Source organism: Equus asinus, chromosome 5, assembly GCF_041296235.1.
Source record: "Equus asinus isolate D_3611 breed Donkey chromosome 5, EquAss-T2T_v2, whole genome shotgun sequence".
Taxonomy (NCBI): Eukaryota; Metazoa; Chordata; class Mammalia; order Perissodactyla; family Equidae; genus Equus; species Equus asinus.
Genome location: NC_091794.1, coordinates 16,177,718 through 16,199,567, shown reverse-complemented (window position 1 = coordinate 16,199,567; position 21,850 = coordinate 16,177,718). Strand labels below are relative to the sequence as shown.

General features: G+C 45.4%; 1 protein-coding gene across 1 annotated transcript in view; it reads left to right on the top strand.

Annotated features, from left to right (window-relative positions):
- Nucleotides 1-21,850, top strand: part of DRD3 (dopamine receptor D3) — a 42,095-nt gene that overhangs the window by 2,537 nt on the left and 17,708 nt on the right. Inside the window, exons 2-3 of the mRNA XM_070508866.1 lie at nucleotides 4,333-4,637; nucleotides 14,455-14,567. Of these exons, the coding sequence (XP_070364967.1) occupies nucleotides 4,368-4,637; nucleotides 14,455-14,567 (383 nt within the window). The 5' untranslated portion in view covers nucleotides 4,333-4,367. The remainder of the gene's footprint in view (nucleotides 1-4,332; nucleotides 4,638-14,454; nucleotides 14,568-21,850) is intronic.

The window sequence follows — 21,850 nt, the reverse complement described above, 5'->3', positions numbered from 1 at the left end:
AGATAATATGTGTAAAGTAGCAGTGCCTGGCATGCAGGAGTAGCTAGGAGTGGTCATGACTATTGTCTTCAGAAGGAGATTGAAAACTCAAGTTGCTTTTGTTTTTCTTGTATTTGTTTTTTTTTTTTTTTTTTTTTTTTTTTTTGCCTAACTCAATATCCTTAAGGAAGAAGAACAAATAATTAAAATCCTGTAAATCTTAATGAGTGTCTTCCTAACAAACTCGACAGTAGCTTGGTATGGAACCAGGAGCCAAAGAGGCGGCCCACAAATGTTCCAGGCAGACTGTAGTTCAGCACCGAGGGACTGAATATCAGCAAAGTGGGACTCGTGTCTTAGCTGATGGGGGCTGCTTTTCAAAATAGATTTGTGCACTCACTCCAAGAGATGCTAGAATAAACTATAAAGACCAAGATCAGTCAATACTTTGCAGGAAATTCAAAGGCTCATTAAAATTTGTAAGCGGTGTTATACATACTGAATCTGAAAAGAGTAAGACCAGCATAATCTTCCAGTCCTTGCCTTCTCCACTTTCTCTTTTCCCATGCACTCTTAACTACGAACACTGTTTGCCGAGGTCACCAGTAATCTCCTAACTTCCGAGTCCGTTAGACACTTTGCAATTATAGCTTATTTGACCCCTTCACTGTTCCTACTTTCCCTTTAACAATAAAAGCCACAATATTTCAAGTTCTATGTGCCAGACATTACATGAGTTCCATGATTCTCAATAAGGAGAGCAATTTTGCCCCCCAAGGGACATTTGACAATGTCTGGAGGCGTTTTTGGTTGTCACAACTTGGGGGAAGAGGAGAGCTACTGGCACTGGTGTGTAGATGTCAGGGAAGCTGCTGAACATCCTAAAATGTACAGGACAACCTGTGACAACAAAGAATTATCAAGTCCAAATTGTCAATAGTGCCCAGCCTTTACATTTATACTTTTACTTGATCTTCACAATAACCCTATGGAGTGGGTACAATTATTTTCATTTTTCTGATGAAGAAACCAGGCTGTCATTATGAATTATTAGAGAGTGATTATTAAGTTAACGAATTCTCCACCAGGCTCTTTGCTTCTTCCTACCTGAGACCAGTTTACTGTCTGTTATCACGTCTACCAGAGGGAGAAAGAAAAGAGAAAGCCCAGCCCAGCTCTGTGTTATATAAGCAAAGCTGGTTAAAAAAAAAAATCTAAGGAGGGAGGAAGTTGAAACAATTATCTGAGAGTAGGAGAGTAATCTAGCATCTCACTCATTTTCTGCTTTCACCTCCCACACCCACAGCTCACCAGGAACTCCCTGGACAAGCCAGGCCTACCCCCACCTGCTGCTATAAAGAATCTAAGACCAGAGACAGTTAGAATGCAAAAAAATAAAATAAAATAAATCAGAAATCCATGCAATTGTGAATCTAACATCAGGCTCAGAATTGATTTTCAGAGCTGAGAGTTTCCCTTTGTATAATTAGTCATTGACACTGAGCTGTGCTATTTTTAAGTAGCTGTCAAACCTCAGCAGAGCAAAATGTCCAGCAAGATGGCAACAAATATCCCAAGGTTTTATGCTTCCCTCTTACCTGACAGGTGAGATGAGGCGAAGGCATCATTAGCAAACTGCAGACCCCAGGAAAGAGTGATTTCTGGCCACTGCTTTCCAAGGTGGCCCAGTTGCAGAAGAAAGGCATTCTGGAAACATCCCTGAACAATCAGAAAGCATTGTATTTTTCCAAAAGCTCTTGGCAGCAGCAGTGCTATCTCCTGGGTAGCGGCTGCCCTTCTCCAAATAATGAGAAAATTATAATTATTATCAAAAATTATTATTATGTTTTAAAATATATTGAGTGCAAACAGTGTGCCAAGATAAAGAACAATTTTTTTAGACAATTCTGTGAATTCACTGCAAGTCGGTCGCCCCTTATAATCATTTGTTCATTTTAACACTTTCCCATTCCAGGCTGAAACATTTCAAAATGAGGCACAAAATGACAGCCAGGATGAGGCTAATCTCCTAATCGAAGGAGAGCTGCAGATACCAGTTTGAGAGCCAATCCTGGTCACCAAGCCGGCCTCTACTTCTGCCAGGGCCTGGAGCAAGAGTTCCTATGGAGGTCCCTATACTCCATATCTAAATATTTTAGTCATAACCAGAAAACTATTGAGTAAAATGTTTAATCCTCCTGCCTTGACAAATATAACTTCACAACAATCTGGAAGGCCAAGTTGGAACTTAGGATTCCTGGGGCCTTAAGAGTTCCATACAAAATGTGAGAGGGCAAGAGAAGCTGTGCCCCACCCCCATCCTGTCCCAGGGACTCTGTCCTCTTCTCTCCTCACCTCCGGCTACACCCAAGCTATTCATCTGAGCTCCCCCAAAGAGCTACCACTTGAGCCCAGGGGCTCCACATGTTCACCCTCAGGGTGAGAGATCCAGAATGAGGCCTGTGCCACCCCGGAAACAGGATGCAAGCTGTTTGGGCTCAGAATTCTGTGATCTTGGGACCCAGAACACGGTCTAGGATGGGAGTGTGGACCCTTGGTGGACCTGTTCCTTGGCATTGCAGGAGGGTATGAGCTTACTGAGCTGTGGGAAATGGATGACTAGAGGGGCTCCAGAATGGGACCTTCTAAAGCACAGAGCCTAAGGTAGGAGTCAATCTTTCCCAGGTCTCAGAGCCACACTATAGGTGGCAAGCCTTGTATCTTCGCCTGGTACATGGCTTTAATGCACTGCTACCCTTGGAACACAGGCATTTCCATCTTTTTCTTTAGTATGTGTGACTCTTGTCTTCCACAGACCACACAAACCGGGCTCTAAGAGCCCAGAGCCCCTCCTTCAGGGCTGGCCCCAAAGGGCTAGTGTCACAGGGGCAAGCTGATGGGCTCTGATGCCTTATGCACTCTAAGTCTGAAGTCCCCACAGTTTGAGGATTGGCTCTTCTCTGTGGGATAGTGACACGACAGTTGTTGTGGCTTTCAGGTGCCAAAAGAGAGCATTGGAAGGATTAGAAGGCCTGCGTGCTAGTTCTGCCACTAATAAGCTGTGCGAGTTGAGACATGTTACTCGTCTCCCTGGGTTTTGACTTCCCTGTTTGAAAAGTGAGGGCATTGGATGAGGTCAGAGGTTGGAAACGGGAGGTGCACAGATCATTGGCCTATGGATGTGGGGCTTTTTCGGGGGAGAGGGGAGTTCATAGACTTCAAACATTTTTTTAATTGGTAACCAATCTTTAAAAATTAGGAGGTATCAAATAAAACTCCACACATGGATTTTCCCTAAATATAAAAACCACTGTACTGCCTCTAGACTCCATTACTCTTGAGACTTTCTCCCTCAACCCAGTCTCCCCAACCCACCAAGCCCAATGGAAGATATGGGAGAGAGAATGGGAGACCGAAGGAAGTGATGGGAGATGGGGAAGGGGGTGGGGGAGGAAAATAGGGGCAAGAGAACATGGAAAGGAGGAAACAGGAAAAGAGGATGAGAAGCTAAGAGGAAAAGACCAATAAGAGAAAAAGAGCTAACACTGTACAGCTTTCTAGGTGTCATGGCTGTCAGTGTCTTACATATGTAATATCTCATTTAATCCTCACAAAAACCCTATGGGATGGGTTCCATTATTTCCCCCTTTCACAGAGGAGGGAAATGAAGCTCAGAGAGGTGAAGTGACATGCCCAGGGCGTCAGACTTGGGAAATGGCAGAAAAGGGATTCTAATCCTGACAGCTTCCCACATCACTCAGAGCCCAGGGGTGGTGATGTCAATGGCCTTGCACAACCTCTCGACCTCATGCCCTTCCTCTGCCCCTGCCTCACTTGGCTTCAGCCATGCTGGCCTCCCTTCCACACACCAGCCTGCCCTACCTTTACATGTATTGTTTCTTCTGCTTGGACAACTTTTCTCCCAGACAGCTGCATGGTCTGCTTCCTCGGGTCCTCCAGGGCTTGACTCAATTGTCACCTTCTCCCTGAGGACCTCCTGATTTAACTCTAGTTAAAAATTGCACTCAGGCACCCTACTCACACACACCAATCCTCACCCTCTCCTTATGCCCTTGCCTGATTTTTTTCTCCAAAATACATATCATCATCAAATATATTACATCTTTTATTTATCTTGTTTATTACTGTCTTCCGCTCTAGAACGGAGGCTCCCTGAGGGCAGGGATTTCTACCCCTTTTGTTCATTGCTGTATTTTCAGTGCTTAGAACAGTGCCCAGTGTATAGGTGTTGCTCAATAAATATTTATTGAAGCAATAAATCAAAACAGATACCTAAGCAGACCAGCTCCAAAGAGTCTGATTTTACTGACATTGTTTTCCGTCTCCTCCCAGGAAACCTCTTAGAGTCACACCTCTCCCTCTTGGCTATGGCATCTCTGAGCCAGCTGAGTGGCCACATCAACTCCTCCTGCTGGGCAGAGAACTCCACAGGTGACAGCAGGACCCACCCGCACTCCTACTATGCCCTGTCCTACTGCGTGCTCATCCTGGCCATCGTCTTCGGCAATGGCCTGGTGTGTGTGGCCGTGCTGAGGGAACGGGCCCTGCAGACCACCACCAACTACTTGGTGGTGAGCCTGGCCGTGGCAGACCTATTGGTGGCCACCCTGGTGATGCCCTGGGTGGTGTACCTGGAGGTGAGTGGGCCCCAGGTGCGGGCTGCCCATGTAGTAATTGTGCTTGTCTGTCTTCCCTGAGCTCCTGCCCTTCTGGGCTCAAAACACTCCCTGCCATGACCCAGGGACTGGGGAAGGAAGGACAGTTCCTATCGTGCTCCCTTTAAGGAGTAAATTAAAGCTCCTAAGGGGAGCTGCCATCCAGCATTACTTGCCCACAGCAGAACCTGGGAGGTGGGAATGATTCTGTTCCTGGGCTTCCAGCTTCCAGGTGACTGGGTGTGAGTGATGGTTTAGTCTCTGTGCCAGTCATGTCTCAAAGATGTGGGGGATTGAAGGAGGCAGTCCAATGGGCATCTTCCTCAGTGTTTCAATGCATATGGGGGTGAGGGCGTGCAGAAAGGCTGCTGGGGTAGGGGTAGAGGGAATTATAGAAAAAAAATTTTAATGAATAAGAGGAAAAGAGAGAAATACATCTTGTTCAGTTGCCTCAGACTCGGCTCTTTCTTCCTGGGTACCAGTTCTTCACTGACTGCTACTGAAAGAAGAGACCAAACCTTTAAATGTATATTTTTGATGCCTCCATTAATAGTACAGAGCCCTCGCCACTCAGAAAATGCGGCAGACCCTGGAGAATTCTTCTGGAGAGAAACATTTCTTAAATTTGAAAGTATTTTCATTTGAAAATGCAAAACAGAGTCAGGAGGTGATCAAGACAAAACATCCATTTGCTAACAAGGAAATCGGGGTGCTTACACCTGCTCAAGAAAAGACATTCTTACTGGGAAAACATGCAATTACTGAAGAGGTTTTTTTAAAAACACCTTATATACTATTAATATTTCTCCTCTGCACTGCGTATCATTCTAAAGAGGTGTCCAATGAATGATCAAAATGATTCTATGATTAAGAGAAATTAAAATTCATCAAATTAATATCTCAGTTAATATTAATAGTGAAGATGACAGTTAATTAAGTATGACACATCACAGGAGAGCAAAAATCTCGAGCATAGGCTGCCTAGGCTGGTACCCGTATTAAAGAATGACTAGGAACTAAAATTAGATTCATGATCTCAACACGGAGAGAGAGGAGAGAAATCAAGAAAATACAAAAGAAATGGAAAGGAAGAAAAACAACGAGGCTGATTGGAATGTATTTAAAGGCTAAGGGAATATTCGGAGAAAAAAATATGCATACATTCTTCCCGGTTACGACAATCCTGATGGCAAAGGCTCTTGTAATTATCTTGACTTTTCTGTCAACGCAATTAGGCTGAGACATCAGAGGTTACGTCTTTGTTCTTTTTGTCCTGTAGTCCAAATACACTACCTGATATATAATATGTGCTAAATAAATATTTGATATATGAATGATTAAATGAATCTGTTCTGCAACATATGCATTAGATGGGCAATTCCTGCATATATCATCTGATGTATATCTATTGTGACAATGAACTAATTTTTTGACAACCAATAATAATGAGATTGAAAAGGAGTTAGAAGCATGTGATATTTCTGTTCAAGAGTGAGGCAGACTTTAGATGCTACAAACCAGTGTGGATTAGTCAGTGATTCATACCACCACCATCCCCAAACTCCCTCCATCCTGATGCATTACAAGGATTCTTAAGTCTTCCAGAAGGGTGAATGTCAGGAAGAAACACAGGAAGAAGAACTTTACTCTAACAGGCATTTTAGTTGCTTCTGAAATAAAAGCAGGCTTTTGGTGTCTGTATCAAAGCCACTCAGGGGCACGCTTTGGCTGTCCGTTTGTGACTGCTTCCAGGACTCTGGATGGACCATATTGGAAAACCTCTATAGATACTGGTATAGGAGATGGACATTGTGACTTTTCGACGCTATACACCCATGGCAGCCCCTTCTAGCCACACTGCCCATATAGATGATGCCTCCATTCTACTGATGAGCATAGAAGAGCAACCGAGCCCTCAGAGAGCCGGCATGAAATCTTGCCAAAGGCTTAATGGACTCTGCAACTTGGATCTATGGGTTTCCCCCATGAGAAGAGTTCTGGTGGAGCTCTTAGTTTCCCCTCATAAAAACCAACACGCCCTCTGTCGAACAGGTTATTCGGTGCAGGTGTTCAGTAACCATAGGCATGGTCAAATAAGTCTACAATCACATGAAGAAGATTTGGGGGAGTAGGAAATGGGTGTTGGGGCCTCCTTTTGGTCCTACCCGCTTGCTTCAAGGCTTTAGTTAATGCAACTTAGTATCTCTGTATCGCTTTCCCCAACAGTTAGCCAAGGGTCTATCTCAGTAAAAGATAGATACGACTTAAAGTAGGCATCATTAACAGATGACCAGTTAAGATATAAGAAAGTTCTAGTCCAAAGGACCGGTCCCCCTATCCTATCCCAGTCTATACTTTTCTTTGCCTTAAATACCTGGCTGTTTGCGTGGATCTCAGAAGGAGATGCGGTACCTTGGTGAGAGAAAATAACACTTTGAGGCCTTAAAGGGACTGTGAATATATAAACCCACGTGTTTCAGGAAGAACAAAGTGTTCCTCTCACTAACTTGTCCTAATGATGGCGCAGTTTGAGTAGCTAGTCTAGTAATTACATGATTACACTTAAGAGCTCCTTTGAAAAGAGGAAAGGATGCAGTGTTGACCACAGAGTCTGCTATACGATGAGGGCTCCCAGGAGGAGCAGACAGACAGGAGAAGAACACCATGTGTGGGCCAAATTAGCCGCCACATTCAGAGCTTCCTGTGCTCTGATGTGAATACATCCGTCTTCTGCGAAGGGAATATTGGCTCACATTGGCCAGACATCTTCCTTCAAAGGAAAAACTGGCTCATTTTGCCAGACACCAATATATATGAGTTAGGAATGTTTTGGCTGTAAGAATGGAAAATTTGACTAGCTATGGCTTAAACAAACAGGAGTTACTTTTATCATAGAATTCTGAAGGCAGGCAATTGTTGATTAGGTGGCCGCACGGTGTCATCAAGGACCAGGTGTCATCCATCTTTCCTGCTCACCATCCTTGGCAAGCTGGCTTACTTTCTCATGTTACTCACAAGATGGCTGCCATAGCCCCCAGCATCAAAAATATTCAAAAATAAGATGAGTGGGGACAGCAGAGAAAAAAGGGGAAAAATACAAAAGCTCTTTCCCTGGAGTGGCTCAAGGCATCTCCCTGAGGGACTTCACTTAAGTCTAATCGTCCAGAGCTGGAACACAAGGCCACCTCTAGCTGCAAGGGAAGACAGAAAAGAAAGAGTGAAAACGTGGGTTTTATTAAAAAGAAGATGTGGGGGTGAAGAATTGCTGTGGGGTAGGCAGTAAAATGTCACGTAACACTGTGTCTTTGCCGGAATTCACTGAGAAGAATGTCATTCCAACACAGGGTTGTGCTATGAGAAAGACTCAGAAGACAAAAATGGAGGTGACAGCTATACATTCGCTGCGTCATAGGATTGATGTTAGGTTCAATTATCATCAACTAGAAAGTGCATTGAAAACTAAAAAGTGTGATCTATAAATATCTCAGTTAAGACACTTTCAGTTGTAAGTAAAAGCAAGATTAACTCCAACCAATGTGAACAATAAATAGAATGCATTGTCTCTCACAATAGGGGCTCTAAAAGTCCTGTGGTAGGGTGGACTGCAGGCACAGTTTGAACAGGGTTCCAGCTCCATTTCTCTACAATTCTCTCAGCTCTGCCTTCTTCCACATATTGGCCTTATCCACAGGCAAAGGGTAAGCTATAGGCTTCAGATATGCACACCATTCACAGCAAGAGAAATGCCATGTCCCAGAATTTCTAGTACAGGATGTAAGTGTCAGGATGTACTTTGACTGGACTGACTTACGGCACACGACTTTCTCTGAACTAATGACTGGATAGAAGAGTTGGTTTAGCATAGGTTATGTGTTCCTTTCATGGAATGCATCAAAGGCCTGCTCAGGAATCTCATGGATTCCCAGCGGAATCCAAGGACGGTTGGAAAGAGAGAAGAGGAGAGTCAGCAAGTGTGCGGCATAGTGGTTTTCACTAGTACCGTTCTCATCACCAGGGCACACAGGAGCCTGGTCTTGGGCCATATATACAAGGGAACCAGCAGGGGCCAGTCACTGACCCTCTTCACTTTTCTCTATCCTCAGGCCTAGCAGCAAAGTTCAGGATATAAACCATGCAGGTGACCTCAGAGCAGATTGTATTCCAGAGGACCCCGGCCTGGCGGTCCCTTCAATTCAGTTTGCAGCATTTTCTCAAAAACTCTTTTCTGTGTCATACCAAATAGTTCTATCTCAGATTCCCTCTCGAGTTTTTAATTTCCTGCTCTAGAAGCTGCAGGCTGTTTGGAGTCCCCTCTCCAAGCACAAACATCTCATTTTGTTCCACTGGGTTAAGCACCTTTTGTGATGTTTAATGTGCTTATATCAGGGCAGAAAGGCAGCGTGAGCAGCCAGGGGAACATTTGGAAGAAATACTGACTCTGAGTACTTGGGTCTCTGTATGGACAGGAGAAAAGACTCGAGGATTAAGTAACGCAGACAAGCAAACGAGAGCAGAGGGCGTAGGCAGGGAAACTCCCACCAAGAGAGGGATCGAGGTCAGGAAAGAGCATCAGTTTGGGGAGAGAGAAGCCTCTGGCCTTGGAATGATATTGATTTTTAAAAATAAAGAAGAGTCTGCATTTTAAATGGGCTCCTCCATGATCTTACATAACTAAACTTTGAGCAGTTCTGTGCTAAACTTTCATTACAGGGAGTTGCTTGATTAAAATACAGATTGTGAGTCTACCCCAGATCTACCAGACCTGACTTTCAGGGGTGGGGGGGGACCCTGGAAGTCCATAGTAATTGCCACCAGCCCCCAGCTCCAGCCCCATGTCAAGCGACGTATACCATCAGCTAGCCATGTGCTGCCAACTGACATTTAGGAACCACTAATCTGTAAGACTCCCCTTCCACAGATGAAAAAGTTGGGATTCAGAGAAGTGAATCCCCTACCTTGCCCAACAGCAATCCTCTCTTACAAAAAAAAAAAAAGTCCCAAATGTGGCAAACAAAAATGGAATGAAGAGGCTAATTACAGAAGTAATTCCATCTTTGCCCCTTGGCTATCTCCCAAAATAACTAAAACTCCATTCCTTAGAGCAGGAGTTTTTAATCTGGACAGCCCATCAACTTGAATGTAAATAAAATTGCTTCTTTATTTTTCATGAAGCTAAAATTCAGCACTCCTTCAATTATGAACATAGGCATCAACCCACAGCAGAAGAAATCCTTAGTGTCACCAGGAGAGAACACAGATATTTACATTTTCGAGTAGCATTACAGCTGTTGCAGACACCTTGAAATACCATTTACACTCATTGGCACTTTGAAATCACAGGAATTTTGGACCTGCCGCTAGGTCTTATCATTTAATGCATTATTAAAGAAGTATATATATCTAAAATACTTTGGTGACTATATTTCAATATAATTGGTATCCTTTGTGATTCACTGTATTTTATTTTAGGCACTTAAAAATATTCTTCTGAGAAGGGGACCATGAGGTCAAAGAGATCCATGGGACAAAGTATCCTTACGAAGCCCTGCTTTAGGGACGACCATTTCTGAAGATTACGTCATGCCCCCTGCACCCACAAGATGAGTGTTTCCCAAACCTCCCAGGCAGTAAGCATCACTGGACAGACTTATTATTCTGAGTGGGGCCTGAGAATCATTTTGTTTAACAAGAGCCTTGGGTGATTTGGGAAATGCTGCCTTATAATCAGTAAATTTGGGAAATGCTGCCTTAGGCTGTGTCTGTTGAAAATCAATAGCCAACTTCAGTACCTGAAGACACTCTCTTGCTTACTCCCACCTTCTGTATTGCCAAAGGGAGTTCGGTACATTCATTAGCAAGTGAGAGTAACACCACCTGGCTGCTGTATAATTCTGAAGTGAGTTGTTCATTAGAATTTAGGAGAAAGGTAGACTCATGTCTCTAAAGAGCCTTAAATCAACCAGTTTTGTTTTTTATTTTTTGCTTTTTTTTCTGCTTTAATTTCAAAAATCACTTTACCCTTCAGGTTCTCCCAACACTTTGTACTTGTCTCACTGTCAGCACTTATCACATTGAATCAAAGTTATTTTCTTAGTGTCTCTCTCCTGGGCTCTCGAAGCCCCCACACCCATTCACACATTACTCCCCCTTACACGTGCACACTATGTTCTGAGGCCCTGGGGACAAAAACAGGTCTAATTCATTTCAGAACACCCACATGGGCAGAGTATCAGACACATAACTGGCATTCAGTAAATACTGGATATACGGATGGATAGATGGATGGACAAAGGCCAACTCTCCTTCCTCCTGTGATATTAGAACAGAGTTCCATGGTACACTTCCTGGAAGTGGTGTGTCAAGGTGCTGACCTTTGAGAGGCAAAATAGAGTAATCGTTAATATTAACGGTTTGAAATTCCAGTCCCTTTTCCTAGCTATGTGTCCTTAGGCAAACTACTCAATCCTTCTCAGTCACCATTTCTTTATCTAAAATTGGAAATAATACTTACCTCCTCAGGTTGCTATGACATAATGTGTGAGAGTAACTTAGCACGTTCCTGGCCCTCACTGCTCTTTATTGATCACTTACTATTATTTACTTGGTGTTGAGGACTCCATTAAAAAAATGTATTTCCATTACACATCCCGCCAATTAGAGACTCATTTTAATGAGTAAACTCCAGGGAAGGCTGAGTGATGGCACCTTAGTGGGAATTACTTTAATCAGCTAATCAGATTGTTTTCTTCTTGACATTTAGCTGAGATCAGGGAGAGAATGGGAATTTTCACAGCAGAATTGGAGACAGGAAGATGGGATAGGCCGAATGGGGTGGCAAAGTGGGGACCTTGGAGTCAGAGGACAGCTTGAGGGCTTTGGCCATTAGAGGCTAGAGAAACCTGCCAAGTGTGTCCTGTCACAAGGCCCCAAAGTCAGCAGAGCAGCAACCACTGTGTTGCACTGGTTTTTTGCAGCCCAGGACAGAGGCAATCAGAAGGGAGATGACACAGTCTGTCACATAACCTTGAGGAGCACCTGGTTTTCTCCTTTCCCCTTGTGTCCAACCATTTCCATCCCTTTCTAATGTCTGCCTTCTCCACGCTTGACACTTCACTAGAGCAGGGCGTGTAACAACTCACATTCCAATGTCCTGGCTGCCTCTATTTGCTGTGCCACCTTGGGCGAGGTGCCGAAGCCCCCGAAGCTTTAGTCTCTTTCTCTGTGATGAAGATCAGAGTCCTCTCTCAAGGACTATAATCGGCAATAGAGGCCATGTATGTAAAGGGCTTTGCAGAACATGAAGACTCAGAAAGCATTTGACAAATGTTAGCTATTAGTATTAATACAGATTATGCCAGAGACCATTCATTCTTCCAGAATATATTTGCATCCCGGGTCCTGCTCTAGGACCCAGAGATGCCGCAGCAAAGATGTAAATGTCCCTGCTCCTATGGAGTTTATTTAGTAACGGTCATTTAGTCTCCTATCAAGTGAGTGTAGAATTTGTCCTCAAAAAGCTTTAAGAGCACATACAGTAAAAGACAAATTCAGTTTTCAGAATATGAAGTTTCAAAGTTATAAAAATTCCTGGAATGGGTCATGTGGGTCAGTGACCCACGTAGAGGAAGTTCTCAATAAATGTTAGTTTGTATTAAAAGTATTAACATCTCATGATGATCGCTAGTTATTTTATTGAAGAATGCCTTGCTTCTCCAGTTATAAGTTCTTCAAGGACAGGGCCTGAAGTACATTTGTTAAAAACCTCTTAAAACACATAACATACCCTCTTTCTATGAACCCAGTATTAGGGGCTTCACAAGTACTTGGTTTACGAATGAATGAATGAACGAACGAACAAATGAACACCGAGCAAGCGCTGGAGTTTGCTCCAGCTATCCTGTCTCACCTACCCTACCCTTCCAACACACACATACAGACAGGCGCTCACAATTTTGCAAAAAAAAAAGTGGTTTTCCCCCAATTTAAGACATAAATTGCATAGTCGACCTATGTTAAAATGAGATTTAGTATGCAAAACTCAATTCTTGCAAGAAGCTTTTACTGCAGACAACTGTCCTGTGTACTGAGCAAAACCATCTTTTATTCTCCTGGCTCCCTTAAATCATTGTGTTACTATGACTATATATCTTCCTTTTAAAAAGTTTTCATTCTCAGAATTCCTATAAATTCATATTAGGCCTTTATTTATAGAGAGAGCCAAATGGTGGAACTAAAAGAGAGAGAGTAGATCCACAACCAAACGAACAAAAATGATGACTTCATCGCTAGTTTGAACTTTTCATTGTTACTTTTAAACAAAATATCTTCGGTCAGAGTTTCTCAAAATAGAGTCTGGAGATGACCAAATATAGGCGTAAGTTCGGATGCTGAAAAGGAAAATAATCCCAGGGTAAAAAAGTGACTAGGGAAGGGGAAGGGGAGAGAGCCTTTCTGGGCCTGGCTTTAGTGTTAAGGACAAATGTCAGGAACGGAGAGTAACGTGGCCCGATCATGCTGCAAGAATCTTGGATGAGAACAGCTAAACAAGGAGCGGCACCATTTTGCACACTATTATTTAGCCAATATCAGTTTTTTCCCTTGAGAAGCTACTTCAGAAGCTGCTGTACCTCCGTTTTACTCCCCTTCCTCTTAAACAGCCACTGGGCCTGCTCAGCACAGAGATCTCGGGAACACTCAGCCACAGCCCAGGGCACAGAGCTTCACAGGTTGCTCCTTGAGAACTGCAGTCCCCAAGAACGGAGCCCCAGGGACCAGGAAGCTGGCAATGCACAAAAACCTGGGGGGCCCAAGAAGGGCGTTTGTGGACATTCTGAAAGTGACAGTCTCCCTGACACCTCTCTCGGGTTCAATTAGGTAATGTAAAAATTTTAAAAATAAAACAGAAATGTGCTAGAATGTGAATTAAATGATCTAAATTCCTGACTTTTTATAAATGTTACTTGGAGGACGTTACAGAGCTCGGAACACACGTGTAAGTACGTGAGGTCAGAAGCATCCTCACTGATTCAGTGAGTGGTAGAGAGGATCCAGTCCTTTGCTGGACCCAGCCTTTCTCCCCACCTCTTGTTGATTGGCACTGGCGTGTTGCAGGCAGGCACATGGCCACAGTCTTATTTTACATAGGTTCTTATAGATGTTGTTCCAGGATGCTTCCAAGCTTTAAAAACAGAGCAGATAGATTTTCACTTCAGAGTTAAGTTTTATGAAAAATGTGCTCTCCGCTTATTTCCTGGGTACGTGGTGAGCTCGCCACTGGGTGGAGGGCTTCAGAGAGGCAGTTCTGATGCAGTGCGCACTTCTGACAACCACCCAGGCTCTCTTATTACCAGCTGGGCATCTCTGGGCATATCACTTACCCACTTTACTCACCTCCTGAGTCTGAACTAAATCACTGATTCTCAAATCTTGGTGTAATGGGGAGTTTTTACTTAAAAATGAAGATTCATAGGTCCCAAATCCAGAGATTTTCATTCAGTAGGTCTAGGGAAGGGTTCAAAAATCTACCACACTTTGAGAAACACTGGACCAAATGATTTGGAAGATCCCTCTCAGCACTAACGTTCTAACGTTCTGTGAATTTGTATTTGTCCTTTCCTGGGCGGCCAATCTTAGGCAGCTTGGCACCCCCTCGATGTCTGTCTGCCCTTGGTAACGATGATGTATCCAATAGGGAAGGTGTGCCAGCGTCTGTATGGGGAGCCTAGGGAAGACAGTAGAATTGATTGGGTTATTGTCCCTTTGCTGGGGGAAACACTAACAGTTTGTCTCTGATGCCCAGGTGACAGGCGGCGTCTGGAATTTCAGCCGCGTCTGCTGCGATGTTTTCGTCACCCTGGATGTCATGATGTGTACAGCCAGCATCCTGAACCTCTGTGCCATCAGCATCGACAGGTAGGGCTGGGCTTCCCCTTCCAGGCTTAGCAGAGAGGCAGCCTAGACCTGGTCGTGAGGGAAAGCAGCCTGGGGCAGCTGCCTCTGCCATATCCGAGAAACAGGCTTTGCATTTGAGGACACTCGGGTCACTACCAAGTAGAACGTGTCACTGAGACATTTTCCTTCCTCTCTTTCTTCTAAACTATGGTTTGCAGATGAGAAGAAACCCCTGTGATGGGAGAGAAATCATTGTCCTATAGCCTTTCCTTTCCCTCAGGTCCCTAAAGAGGATTCTGGTTTTGCTTTTCCACCGTCCCTTGGGGCCTCTGTGATTCCTAACTGGGAGAAGGGGGAGGGGGACATTGAGGAAAGGTGAGCTGACAAGGTTGGGAGGAAAAGTTCCTGCTATTATTTTGCTTGTTTTTGGTAAAGGGACGGAGGAGGGGGAAATGGGGGAGAAGAAAGAGGAGACAGAAAAGCTTGGGAGAATTTGGGAGGAGGGAGAGAAGAGAGAAGTGGATGGGGTAGGAGGGCAATTTTAGGAAGTATGGCTGCGATCTAGTTATTTACTTCCTTTAAAGAGTTTAAGGGAAACAAGTAAAGAAAGGTATTTTTTTAGAATTGCTTTTTGGTTGCTAGAATGGATTCCTGTGATTTTGACTCAACTCTGTGCATGTTCCACTTGAGTAACATCGCTTTTTATCCCTGAGACTGCACTGCCCAGGCTCCAGGTCCCCCTGCTCCTCACTTCCCCTCTTTTTGTTTTCTCTCCTCTTTCTCTTTCCCCTGCCTGAGGCTTAGATTGGCCATGGCTCCCACGGGCATCACCAGGGCCACTGAGAGCCCTAGGGAAAAGAGGTCGCTTTCGAGCCGATGGCCTCTGTTGCGGGTCAAGAGCCTCCAATCTCCCCTCTTGAGTCCTCTTCCACCTCTACTCTTCCTAGCCTCTTTCTCCAGGTAACATCATCCATCCACTCCATAGCTCTACCGGGTGACCCCAAATAAGATCTGCCATTTATTGAGAATTTACCACATTGGGCTAAGGCTTTGACATGCATTGACTCATTTCATCTTCACAACAGCTCAGGTACTATTACTATCTTCATTTCCAGCTTCCTAGAGTAATTAAGGAACTTGCCTGAAGTCACACAGCTGGTATGGGGCAGTGCCAGGACTGGAATTCATGTCTTTCTCACTCCAAGTTAATAATCTTCGGCTTTGTGCTAAGCCTCCTCAAATCTCCAGCTACACCCCTAATTTCCCCCCTGAGTTCCAGACCACATTACCGCATGGATATCCCCTTGGCTCCTACAAGGCAAAATGTTAAAAACCAAACCATCAAACCATCAAAGCGCCAAATCATCTTGACATGATGATCTCTCATTGGCAGCGTCATTCTCCTGGAATGCTGGGCTGTGTTTGACGCCTCTCTCTTCTACGTCTCCTACATCTAAGCAGTCAATGCTTACAGACTCTATTTTTGAAATTTTTTCCAAATTTGTCCCTCTCTTGCCTTTCTTACTGGGCCTGCTTATTTTAGGCTCCTAAGACCTCTTGCCTGGACTTCAGCAATAGCCTCCTTCCTGGCCCTTCACACCACTCTCAGAATTATTCCCCCGGAAGTAAAGCCTGAATGTCCATCACCATACTCGAAACCCTTCAGTGTTTCCTTGGCCCATGAAGTAATTACTAAAATTACCTTCACAGCCTAGGATTCAAAGTTTTCCACAATATCGCCTCCATCTACCTCTTCAGTCTCATCTCTTTCTGGGTTGCCCTATATTCCTCTCTTGCTCCGAGGCCTATCACACCTGTCCCTTTTCCACGAAGCCTTTCCAAATGTCTGCAGTTTGATTCAGTTACCCCTGAACTCTCATAGTGCTTTCTCTGAAACCAGGTCGCCACATCTCCAGCTGCCTGTGCTACAGGTCTTAATGGTGGTCCTCCCCAGGCCCTGCATTGATGTCCACAGAGCCCAGGGCTGCGCCCTCCAGATCAGCAGCCCTAAACTTCCTTTCATGTGCTGAAATGAGAATTTTGAACAATAATCAAAGAATGCACATGAATACCCTATCCTATAGTGATACTGCAAACCAACCTGTCAACTGGACAGTCTTTTGAATTTTATCACTTGACAGGCTATCCAACTGAGAAGGAAAACTAAAGAACATGTCCAAAATGCTGGAACTGATACCATTAAAGAATGTGTTTAAACATAAAGGGATATGGTTATATAACTTTGTAAATATACAAAAAAAATATTGACTTGTACACTTTAAATGGATGAATTGTGTGGTATGTGGATTATAGGTTGATAAAGCTGTTAAAAAGCGAAGGGATAGGTAACGGTTTCATAATATATTTAGCTCTCTGGGAACAGAAATCCTCTTACAACATCGAACTCTTTTGTGTGATTTCTGGACATTTAGTACGCGTTTGGGGGAACATATTTACAGAAGTGACGTGCGGCATCCGGTTTGCAATATCATCACCTCCACCCCCCCCAACTCTTACAGGAGTCCTGTGAATCTCCCTGCTGTGCCGATTACAGAGACTTGAGCAAAGAATATTAAAATGAATTCAGTGGTCCCTGCCTGAAATGTAGCCAGTGATTACACCACAAATATGCACCTCCAGAAAGGATATGAGCCAGTGGGAGTTCAGCCTTGGAGGAGGGAGGGAAGACTCCCTTAGAAGCATAAAGAGAGCTTCTAGGAGAGGCTCTGGGACAGCCCCCTCCCAGCTTCCCACTTCCCCACACTACTCTCTACCCTCTTTGAGAGTGCGCCTATACACTCTGCCCACACATCACACACATGGGGCCGGCGGTGAGGCCATGCAGGTCGTGCCCTGCCTCCACTGGGGTGTGGGCACCAAATCCAGCCAGTCCTTCATTTGTCAAGCCTTGAGTCGACCAGGAGAGGGTGCCTTTTTCTAATTTGCACAGAAGCACCGCTTTGTACACGCTTCTACTTGCACCACTTAAGACAGAACTGACAAGAATAAACCTTGAATGGCTTCTGTCCCATACAGGAAAACTCCCAGAATGCACAGCACTCACCTACCTGAAATCGGAGGGACAAGCCATGCCCTGGACCCCAACGGAGAAGGATGCTCCTTTCTTGGCTCGTATGTCTATATGAATCAGTCCTCACCAAACCTCAAAATGGAGCCTCCTCCCTATTCTAGGAATGAAAATTGGCCTTGGAAAAGCTGTCTCCATTATCCTTCACAGCAGTTTGCAGTACACAGTATTAAATTCTGTTCATGTGATGCCAAATAGCTGGTCAATCCATTAAAAATTCAGTCCATCATGCAGACCTTTGGTCTTCACACAATGCTAGTCACCAGTCTGACAAACCTGACCAAATGGATTCAGCATTTTTTGGTCATGAAGCCCTGGTCTGTAATAACAGGGGAGTGAGATAGGAAAGAAAAGGAAATGATAAAAAGGGTTTTTGAAAGCAAGTAATACTATTGTCATTAGATTCTTAGGCATAGCTCTGGATGCTTGGATTAATGCCGCCTTTTCTTTTCTAAAAAGCAGAGTGGGTGAGCACAAGCTCCCACCACCCCCTTGGCTCCTTGCCTCCCCAGCCGGCCAGCCCCCTCCCTGCACAGCCAGGGTCAGAACTAACTTGGGGAGAGGGCTGAAAAAGCGTCAGAAGAGGAGGACACGATCCGGAGGGGTGAGAATGAGAGTCCTCTGCGAGGAACCCGGGCATAATGCAACCAAATTCATTCACCAGGGAGTTCTTTAAGTGGCTCTCAAATGGCACCCATCACACAGGCAAGCCTCCGCGTCTTTGCAGCGAGCACAATAGGTACCAGATGAGTCACAGGCACCTTGGATTTTTAGTTTGCATCTAAATAAGCACTTTATATTTGCAACAGGCTTTCCAGTCATTTGCAAAAAGCATTCTCCTTCAACAATTCCACAAGGGGAGTCCACAGAACTAAAGATTTATTGAGCCCCCTGTCTGACCAAATAAAAGGTGGTGAAAAGCAGCCCTCACAGAGCTCTGGGGCTCATTAAACCCAGGCGGGGGGTTAGACTCGGGCCCTCCCACCCAGCCCAGCCTATTTCCTCCCCCATGGTCAGCTCCCTCAAGAGGCACCCTCATCAGTTCCCCCCAGACCCCTCCCACCCTGGGAAAGCGCTCCAGGCAGAGGTCATATTCTTCAAGGGTCCTGAGACCTTCAGTAGAGTGACAAGCCCACAAACCCCAGTCACAGAATTGGGAGTCAGAAGGGGCATCATAGTAGAATTCATTTGGGGAGAAATGTTAGATGCTTGCACAGGGTCCTGCAGCCTCTTCAACAGACATGGGACTAGGATCTGAGTCTCCTGACTCCCCGCGGGTCTGTTCCCGTGAGTGGCTGCTTCGTTGGTGAAGGTGGGGATGGAGCACCCAAGGAAGGATCTCTGGCCACGTCCGCAGCACACCTCTCTAGGTCTAGGTCTTGGAGTAAAGCAGATATGTTTCCTTTGTCTTCAATACCCTCCATGCTAACCCTAACTTGCCTGAGTCTAAAAGCAACAACAATAAAAATGGTGACCATTCATGTAGTATGTACCACGTGCTAGGCACTGAGCGCTTTTCATTATTGCTCACCCTCACAACACCCCAGCACAGCGGCATATTATCCCCATTTGGGAGACATTCTGAGGTTAGACATGTAGGTGAGCGTGCCAACATCACATGGCTGGCAGGTGCAGGAGTAGAGATTCTGCCAGCCTCTTCTACCCCAGTACCTTGCCTTACACAGAGGTGCCTAGCCACACTGTGGGCCCCAAAGCTGGGAGCCACACTGCCTGGCTGCAAATCCTGGCTGCACCACTTCATAGCAATGTGACCTTGGGCAAGTCAATTAACGTCTCTGGACCTCAGTTCCCTTATCTGTTTAGTGGAAATATAATAGCAAAAGAGTTGTTACGAAGACTAAATGAGTTAACATTTGTAAAGCTCTTCAAACAGTTGCCTGGCACATAGAAAGTGCCATCTACTTATTTGTTTGATAAATGGCTAAACTTGATCTTCCTGAAAATCAGGAATAAGGAGCAGACATCAATAAAGTCATTGATATGAACAATCAAGGTGCCTTTGGCTAGCACGTAATAATAATACTATTTTTTGGAAGTTTAATAGATACCAGGCAGTGTGCTAACAAACTTCAGTATTCCTAACAGCTCTATCAGGAGGAATCATTATCTCCATCGTACAGAGGAGGAAACTGAGCCTCAGAGAAGTCAAACCTCCAGGGCCACACAGTTAAGTGCGCTCATCAGTCTGTTTCGACCACGCACGGATTTAACCGTGTTGTACACTGCCAGTGTGGCAGCCGCGCCAGAAACGGGCCAGAGAGCTAGGAGCTCAAACACAAGGGGAGGGGACCTGGCGAGGGGGCGACAGGAGCGGTGCGCACAGTGTCCGCGGAAGACCCCGGTAAGCGTAGTGGCATTCAGGGGTGGCCCTGGGGCAGCCTCGCGCTCGCGCCCACGCCCAGCCCTGCCCCCACCTGCGGCCGGTCGTCTGCCATCGATGCGAGAGGAGCCCAGAGGCTGAGCAGCCTGCCTGCTCGGGAATTCGGGGTCCCCGCGGGGCTCCACGAACCAGGCGGCAGAGTTTTCCCCCCGCTGCCTGCGCGCGGGGCCTGCAGAGCCCCCAGGTGAGCGGTGAACTTGGCGCCCCGGCCGGGCTGGCAGCGCTCTTGCTGCATTATGGTGCCCTCCGATGGCTGATTCCGGAACAGCCTCTGTGTCTCAGCTCCTACGGCAAGCTTGCTAGGGGAAAAACCCTGGGGCCAAATTTGGGAACTTTATTTATTCTAAAAGTTCGATCACGTTTAAAAAATAATAAGAAAAAAATGTAATGTAACAGTAGTAATTGGGAGTCTTATCTCTCACTTCTCAGCTAAGTTAAGAAGAATTTTTGACACAGCAGTTTTCCCTAACCTTAACCTTGTCTCATCACGAGGCACTTTGTTAAAAATACACCTTTCTAGGGCCAGCCCATGGTATAGTGGTTGAGTTCACCCGCTCTGTTGTGGTAGGCCCAGTTCGCTGTTCAGACCAGGTGCAGACATACACACCACTCATCAAGCCATGCTGTGGCAGTTTCCCACTTGCAAAATAGAGGAAGACTGACATAGACGTTAGCTCGGTGACAAACTTCCTCAAGCAAAAGCAGGAAGATTGTGGCAACAGATGCTAGCTCAGGGCCAGTCTTCCTCACCAAAAAAAATAAACAAATAAAAAATACACATTTCTGTGTTCCACTACAAGGTACTTAATCAAAATATCCAAGGGTGTGGCCTGAGGAATCTGTATTTTAACAGGACCCTCCAGGCAATTAACAGAATCAAGCTAATTGCGGAAACTCAGCTCTGGGCAATCACAGTGCTCTCAAAGAGCAAACCACCCTCAATGTCACCTTTCTTGAGGAATCCCTTGTCGCCACAAGGCCTCAGAGACTTGTCAATGCCCTTGAGAGGGAATGGGGCACCCAGCAGAGACACTGGCCTCACAGGTGGGAGACCCAGCTCTGCCGTGACCAGCTATGGGACCCCGGGTCATCATGTCACTTCTCTCCATCTCTGATTCCTCCTTTAGAAAGTGGAACCAGTGTTCCCTACATTCGCTGCCTCAGTAAATTAATGGGAGCCTCCAAGGAATTGCTGAACATTAAAATGTATTTAGGAAAGTATCCACTCTCGGCGGCGGGCTTAGAGCCAGCTTGTAATGGCAGCGAGAGGTGATTGGCAAAGTTTTAGGAATTTTTTTGAGCAAGTTAATAAACCATTGGTGTAGTTCAAAATGGACAATGGTAGAAGTATTTATCCCATGGAAATTGAGAAATGGTAAAAATTAGGGTTTTTTTCACCTGGCGAGCCAGTTGTTAGTCATTTAGCAGCACACCACTAAATGTGTGGGCTGGTCAGGCTCCTTTACTTCCAAGGACATTACGGCCTTGGAAAGCCTGGGCCCAACTGCAAGTCTGGACAGGAGGAGCTGGGTCATACCTTCCCTCCTGCACCCGAAACAGCTCTTTGGCCACAACAGCTGCAGGGCTCAAGGCTCAGCCTCTCTCCCAAGGTCCCTCAGGGGTCACTGCTAAGGGCCAGGCCCTGGGAGACACATTTGACTTGAAGCCCCAGCCTACTGCCCCAGCAGAGTCTAAAGTTTGAGGACAGTGACAGGCCTGGAGGAATGCCAGGGGCTATGTGCCCTGCTCCTTCGTCACCAAGTCAGGGATTCAAGGGAAGATTTATAACATACGTGCATCAGGAGAAGGGCACCG